The following is a 7,460-nucleotide window of genomic DNA, read 5'->3' as shown; positions in this document are numbered from 1 at the left end:
ACAACAGAGTAAGAAGTATTTTTAATGTAATTGAACCTATCAAATAGCTATGATTCCTATTTTTTAACAATCTAACAAATCCTATCAAAATTAGTAAAGCTAAATTATCATCCCACCTGCTTGGGTTTATGTCATTCCACAAGGGTTATGTTTTATCAGATTTGTCTGATATATTTCTAAGACTTTCCCAACCCTATCAATTCATTTTTTGTGTTGCAGCAACCAAGAAAACATTAAGGAACCTTTGCCCTAGCTGTTACCGAGTATGTTCCTTAGTCCAGGGGGAAAAAAGCTACTGAATGGATGCCTCTTACATACAGAGCTTCAGTTACATTACCACAGTCTACCAATAATGATGCCCATGCATTTCCAGTTCCTAGGACAGATGGGTGGGAAGACGCTACCATGCTCATGCCCTCTTTGTGGGTCTTCCATACCACCTTGGGAACCATATATTTAACAAACCTTTCACCTGCACAGCACTGCACAGCAATTCCCAGCCAACAGTGAAACTGCTGATCAGAAAAGACCAAGGCTGCATCCACACTGCAGAAATAATCCAGATTGACACCACTTTAACTGCCATGGCTCACTGCTACAGAATTTTAGGAACTGTGGTTTTAGGAGACACTTAGCCATCTCTGTCAGAGGGCTCTGGTGCCAAAAGAAACTACAATTCTCAGAATACCATAGGATAGAGACATTGCAATTAAAGAGGAGTCAACCTGGTTTGTTTCTGCAGTGAGAATGCAGCCTATGATTCCAACTTTGGGATCAGAATCCAAGCCCTTTTCCATTCACATTCATTCCCTGAGCAAGTCAGTATAATTACCATCTCATCTGTAAAATGTAAACATCCACACATTTCACAAGTGTTTTGTGATGAAAGAAAAATATATACACTAAACTGGAAAATGGCTGGATACAAGAAAACAGAAAGTAAGAATCCTATGTTTGCCAGCTTGAATTCCAAGGACAAAAAAAAAAGGGCAACAAATAATATATTAAAGCTCTGTAGAACCACCAATACCCATTTCAAAAGAAGACCACAAAAAGATGATTCAACATGCTTGGAACTTTATTAACATGGATTGAACAAACTCTTTATTCTCCTCAAGAAAGGTTAAGTGGCTGAAGGTTATTGACAGTGGTTGCATTCTTCAAGACAGGTATTCACTAAATTCAAGAGATGGTTTGAGGACAATATTCTCCCTTTCCCCTAGTTCTTAGCCTGGGGGCCAACCCAGCTGACGGCCGCCAAGGACATGGAGGTGTACATGGTATACAGACTGACCACCATCTGGACCTTCATTTATCACCATTCGGAACCCCCTGGTCAAGCCCAAATCAGCTGCACATTTCTTGCCCACGATGATTAAGTGTCCAAGAAGCTGAAAAAGAAAAGAGAAGCCACTTCATTCCACAGTCATTAAAGCAGCATGCAAGATTTTAATGACCAAAGCAAAAGCAATTTGTGTAAATAAAGCAGCATAAGTTGCATATCCAATGGGTCTTAAGCAGTGTCCAAAACAGGATGTGATGTATGAGCTTCAGTTTGATCCAGCAGGTCTTATTGCTTTTATATGTCTATAATACTGCTTGAGGAACATCTAAATCATGCCCCATCCACCAACTCCTTTATTTCTCAAATGAACGAAGAAAAGTTTAAGTTCATATATAAGGCCAGATTTTGCAGATTCTTACTTCATTTTTTAAGAATTTGAGGGTATTCTCTGTGCTCCTAGTCAAATTACGAAGCCATTATGCATTCAAAAACTATGTTACATCAATGCTCTTACAGTACTTTTCTTTTCTTAAAAATCACATCATTTTCTGCTATTTTGGTTACAAAAGAGCCACAATTATTTCTCAGAACACCAAGTACTGGGGAAATGTGTTCCATCCAAATGCTCCTCTGCTCTGCTTCATTCTTGGAGCTGGAATGTAAACTTGAGCTTTACTGATCCTTCTTGTTACTGCTGGGGATTTTAATAAGTACTTCCACATTTGTCATCCCCTGATAATTTTGGATAATAATAATAATAATAATACAGACCTTGGGAAATTACCCTTAAAATTAATTAGTTATAGTTACCATTCCAGGCCTTATCCCAGCATGTATTGTAACTTTGTTAAAAACAGCCCTTTGCATCCTTATTACATTGCAGTCATAACGTTATGCCAGGGTTGGCTAATGTACACGTCACCAGGGGAATAACAATCATTTCTGGTCACTTCCGGTTTTAAAGTTACTTTTCTCACAGCTACTCTAAGCGGGATGGGAGCTCTCCTGGCACTCGACTGTATTCTTCAGAGATTCAGCACTGGGGGAACTCTCATAGAACATGGCACAGCTGTGGAAGGAACTGGCCCTATGTCAATGGATCCACTGTCTGCCTCAAGTACCGATTATAGGCAATTTATTATTTGGTTACTTCTAAGATCTGCACATAAACTTTATTCAGATTTACATAGTTCTGATTCATCCCACTAAGGAATTAAGCAAAGTTGATAATCTAGAATTATCATTTACATCTAGCATTATCATTTGCTAACTTTAGAAGACTCCATATGACTGTGCTCTAGTAATGCTTTGTATGAATGCTACTGTTATATCATGGTCCCACATACAAACAATTACAGTTTAAGTATCTCTTATCTGAAATTCTGAAATCCAGAATACTCCAAAATGCAAAATTGTCCACACTGGTGGCTGAGATAGTGACACCTTTGCTTTCTGGTGGTTCAATGTACACAAATTTTGTTTCATGCAAATGAGTATTTTAAAGATTGTGTATAAATTTACCTTCAAGCTAAGTGCATAAGGTGTATATGAAACATAAGTGAATTTCATTTTAGACTTGGATTCCATCTCCAAGATAATGAATTATGTATAAACACATCTTCCAAAATATTCCAAAATAAAAATAAATAAATCTACCCAGGAAAAGCAGGCTACAAATGAATGATTTATTATTATTATTATTATTAAATAGATAAATAAATAAACCCCAAATCCAAACCACTGGTCTCAACCATTTCAGATAAGGGAGACTCAACTTGTAGTTGTTTCTGAGCCTTGGGCTAGTGACAGCAAAGAGTAATCACTTGAGCTACACACAACTTCATATAGTTATGCATCAATCGTTGCAAAAAGCAACTTGGTGTTTCTGGCTGGCTACTTCCAAATTTGTAAAATAAAATATTTTGTACTCCAAGCTTGTTTATACTTTTGTTCCTGGGCCATGTAATATACATTTTAATAGAAAACACCGATTTCAAAGAAAATTTAAGATCAACTTCATGTGCTTATGACAATTGTATCACTTACTGAAACAAACCATAGTGATTTATTTGGTTTATCCCACCTTTCCAGAAATGTACAGAATTATTGTATGACTTCGAACAACAGAAGTTTCAACTGAGGAACATTCAGGGGAAACCAAGTACTTTTGCAAAAGGCAGCTGTCATTTCATGTTACTTGATTTATGAGAGCACTGCATATTACACCATTAAAATTGTACTAGTCACTATTTCCAGGAGAGAAACAAACGCCCCTCAAAACTCCAGCAAATATTCAAAAAACAAGACAAAAGGGAAAGATCAAAACGGGTCTGAGGCAGACCAAAAAATCGATTTAACACCTATGTGAAAAACTTGGAAAGAAGTGGTTAGCTGTAGAATTTATCCTCATACTTACAGCTTCATCAGAATCTTGTACTTGAGAGAGCTGAGCAATAGGTTTCTTAGGGACCACTAGGAAATGTGTTGGAGCTTGTGGAGAAATGTCATGGAACGCAAGGCACTGAGAAGAGGGAAAAGTCACTATTTTTTAGTAAATTCTTCTAAACACCAACAATAACATTCATTATTTAAACTCCAAATTTAGAAACATTTTCCTGGAAACTCTGTATAAAATAGGATGAGCATGTTTTGTCCCTCTAGAACTGCAACTCCCATCAGTCCAGGCTACTGTAGCCATGATGGAGGATGATAGAAGTTACAGCACAACATCACTTAGAGCAGTGGTTCCCAACCTTCCTAATGCCGTGACCCTTTAATACAGTTCCTCATGTTGTGGTGACCCAAACACATGAAATCATTTTTGTTGCTACTTCATAACTGTAATTAAATAGGTGTTTTTCAATGGTCTTAGGCGACCCCCATGAAAGGGTAATTTGACCCCCAAAGGGGTCCCGACCCACAGGTTGGGAACCACTGACTTAGAGGCTCTCATGTTGCCCACTTCTTGTACAAAGGATTCCTGGAACTCACTGTGTAAGCAAAACAAATTTATTAATTCAACAAAACTATTTTATAGGATAAGGATTTACAGGCCAATATAAATCAAAATTATTAAACTGAAGTCTATTAAACCACTCTTTAAAATAATCCGTTACAATGATATCCCTTCTCATAACAGGCAGCAGAAGCCAACAAAACTGTTGCCAAAATGGGGACACTAAGAAGAAGAAACCTTCAGGTTTGCCAGTTATAGCCAAAAAATGCAACAACCCACCAGGAATGTTGGTCTGTCATTCTTCCAACATCCCAGAATTACAAATCAGGTTGTTCTTATTTTACAGTTGTCAGCTTGTTTGAAAATGACAAGCAAAGAGTAGAATTGAGACATAACCTAAAAGCCCTTATCTGTTTTTTATGGTTTATTTAACTGCTTCCCCAGGTGAGAGGTGGAAAGTGGGAGTAATCAAATAGCATGAGCCATATTATAAATCAAGATTCTCCCATTAACTGCTGTATATAAACCTGCCCACTTCCATACTATGCAGGGATAGATGTATAGTTGCTGTAACGATGATTAAGTCTGCAATCCTGTACCTACTTTCCTGGGAGTAAGTCCCATCAGACTTGCGTCAGGCCTACTTCTGGAAGAGGGATCTATAGGACTGCACTGTTATTTCTACTAGAAGGAGAAGGCTTCAGTACCGTAGCAAATACAGAATCCATATGTAAGGTTCAAACATAGAACAGAGTTAGCAACATAACCTCGAGTTCCAGAAATACTACATGCTACTTCAGTATCCGATTTCTAGTTTACCACATAGTTACTTATTACGTCCAGCTGGCAAGAAGAAGTGAATCTTTATTTTCATACCAATCAAGAGTAATTTCATAATTAGACAGGAAAATCCCTTCCATTTATCTAGCAAATAAATAAATAAACCATTTGACATGTAAATATTAGAGAAGGCTTCAAAAAACCATCAGTTCATTCACTACCTATTACCACTTCTACTACGCTTTTTATACTTTACTCCAGTGGTTCCCAAACACTGGTCCTCTAAGTGATTTGGACTTCAACTCCCAAAAGCCCCAGCAAGTTTAACCCATAGTCAAGGAGTCTGGGATCTGGAGTCCAAAAATCTGGAGGGCCAAAGTGTGGAAACCACTGCTTGTTTACTTCTTTGTATGCAATCGTTGGTTCACACAAAACTGATCTATTCTCTAGGAATAGTCAACTCATGTGCAGGTTGTAGTCTGTCCAAGCTGAACAGGAAAAAGATTAACTTTCACTCCTCACCCACTAACTTGGCTCTCAAACAAGATCCAAAAGACTGAAAAAAGAAAGCGAAAGTAGTCTCACTTCCATCTTTTGTTCTGAAGCCATCTGGGACAATTAAGAGAAACAGGTTGAAAAGGGAGTGAACACAATCTCACCATTTTCTTCTACTACCACAAACCTGAATATTGCAATGCTTCAGGCAACTGAAAAACAGTCTGAGCACAGTTATATTTCACAACACCAGGAAGGCATCTGCACTGCAGAAATCATGCACTTTAACTGCCAGGGCTCCATCCTACAGAAACCTGGGATTTATAGTTTTGTGAGGCACCAGTGCTCTTTGGCAGAGAAGGCCAAACACCTTGTAAAGCTACAAATCCCAAGTTTTCACAGGATGGAGCTTCAGCACTTCAAGTGGTGTCAAACTGCACTATTTTCACAATGTCGATACACCCTGAGGCCACACACCCTTCTTCATGGACTAGTCAAGGTTGAGTGCAAGGACTGGAAAAGTTGCATTCTGTACTACAACTCCCAGAAGCCCCAAGTCATCATGCCCCCAGCAAAAAAAAAAGGGGGGGGGAACTATTTTGTTAAGATTTATCAGCCATCTACCTCAATAAGTAGAACCTCCAAGTCCAGGGCCAGTGTATCTCACAATAACATTCAGGCAGGCATTTAATGTGCAACCATGGGAGGGCTTTTTTATATGGAGTGCTTTCTGTATGGGATGAGTATTGTGGCTTTATAATTATTGTATTTGATGGATGTTTTATGGAAGTGATTATTGTATTTTATGGACGTTTTTGCTGTTATCCCCTTCGATCCTCTGGAGAAGCGGAATATAAATAAATTTTATTATTATTATTATTATTATTATTATTATTATTGTTATTTCACTGCTGTTGTTTTGTTGTTGTTGTATGCAACGGTTTAATTGTTTTATTGTGATGCGTTTTTAAAGAGTTATTATTTGTGAGCCGCCTTGAGCCCCTTTCTGGGAGAAAGGCAGCATAGACATTGAATAAGTAAATACTGTAAATGCCAAGCACTAGAAACGAGACATTGATGGGAATGGTCCACGAAAGCTCTCTCTGCAAACGGTGCCCTTTAAGAGATTTTGGACTACAGCTCCCAGAAGCCTCAGCCATGTTGGCCAATGCCTTGGGATTCTGGGAGATGGAGTCCAAATGACAAATGTCGAGACGAAAGGAGAGCGTTTGGACGGGAAGCATAGAGGGAGGACGAGGTCTGAAAGTGAAGGCGGGAACGAGAAAGGTTTCAATAGCACTAATAGGGATTGGAGCCTTCAGGGGACCTCAGCAGCCGCAGGGTCTCCCTTTACCTTCTCGTCCTCGAAGATGACTTTGGCGGGGATCTCCTTGCGGATGATCTTGCCGAAGATGGTGTCTCCGCCCGGCTGGGCCACCTGAGCCTTGCTGATCTCGTCGGCCATCTTGGCCTCGGTCTCCCTAATGCGCATGCGCGCCTCTGCCCGCCCAACGTTCCATATCTCTGTTCCCCGCCCCTCTCTCCCTCTCGACCAATAGCGAGCTAGAATGGGCCGTTCACTCCCAGTCTGAGTCGCTATAGTGTAACGGTCGGTCTTATTGGTCGGCTCTGCTGTACGTCATTCCCCTCCCAGTCAGGCTCCTGCAAAACTGCTCAATAGGCAGCCTTCAGTTGGTTAGAGAAGAGGGAAAGGTGGCTTCAGGCAAACTGGGCCCTTTAAGAGATTTTGGACTACAGCTCCCAGAAGCCTCAGCCGTGTTGGCTAATAGACTGGCATTCTGGGAGCTGAAGTCCAAAATCCCTTAATAAAAAGCACAGTTCGGGGACCACTGTTTTGGAGCAACATACAGAGTCACTGTACTGTCACTGTACTGCGGTAGTAATGCGAGCTCTCTGTCTGTCTTCGAGTTTCACTGAGGAATA

At 39.8% G+C, this 7,460-nt stretch overlaps 2 protein-coding genes across 2 annotated transcripts in view; one reads left to right on the top strand and one right to left on the bottom strand.

Moving 5' to 3' along the window:
* Positions 1 to 1,055: 1,055 nt before the first annotated feature.
* On the bottom strand, positions 1,056 to 7,025 carry HINT1 (histidine triad nucleotide binding protein 1). Its single transcript, XM_042455853.1, has 3 exons — positions 6,871 to 7,025; positions 3,702 to 3,806; positions 1,056 to 1,391 (listed from the first exon to the last, which is right to left on the bottom strand). Exons 1-3 carry the CDS (start codon positions 7,006 to 7,008, stop codon positions 1,227 to 1,229), a joined length of 408 nt encoding a protein of 135 aa, XP_042311787.1. The 5' UTR covers positions 7,009 to 7,025; the 3' UTR covers positions 1,056 to 1,226.
* The window catches only part of LYRM7 (LYR motif containing 7), a 15,504-nt gene continuing 15,050 nt past the window's right edge, over positions 7,007 to 7,460 (top strand). The window contains exon 1 of the mRNA XM_042447771.1: positions 7,007 to 7,029. Coding sequence (XP_042303705.1) covers positions 7,007 to 7,029 — 23 coding nt within the window. The remainder of the gene's footprint in view (positions 7,030 to 7,460) is intronic.

The sequence above is a fragment of the Sceloporus undulatus genome, chromosome 2, assembly GCF_019175285.1.
Source record: "Sceloporus undulatus isolate JIND9_A2432 ecotype Alabama chromosome 2, SceUnd_v1.1, whole genome shotgun sequence".
Classification (NCBI taxonomy): domain Eukaryota; kingdom Metazoa; phylum Chordata; class Lepidosauria; order Squamata; family Phrynosomatidae; genus Sceloporus; species Sceloporus undulatus.
The sequence above is the reverse complement of the archived record's forward strand: the minus strand, read 5'-3'. Positions and strand labels throughout refer to the sequence as shown.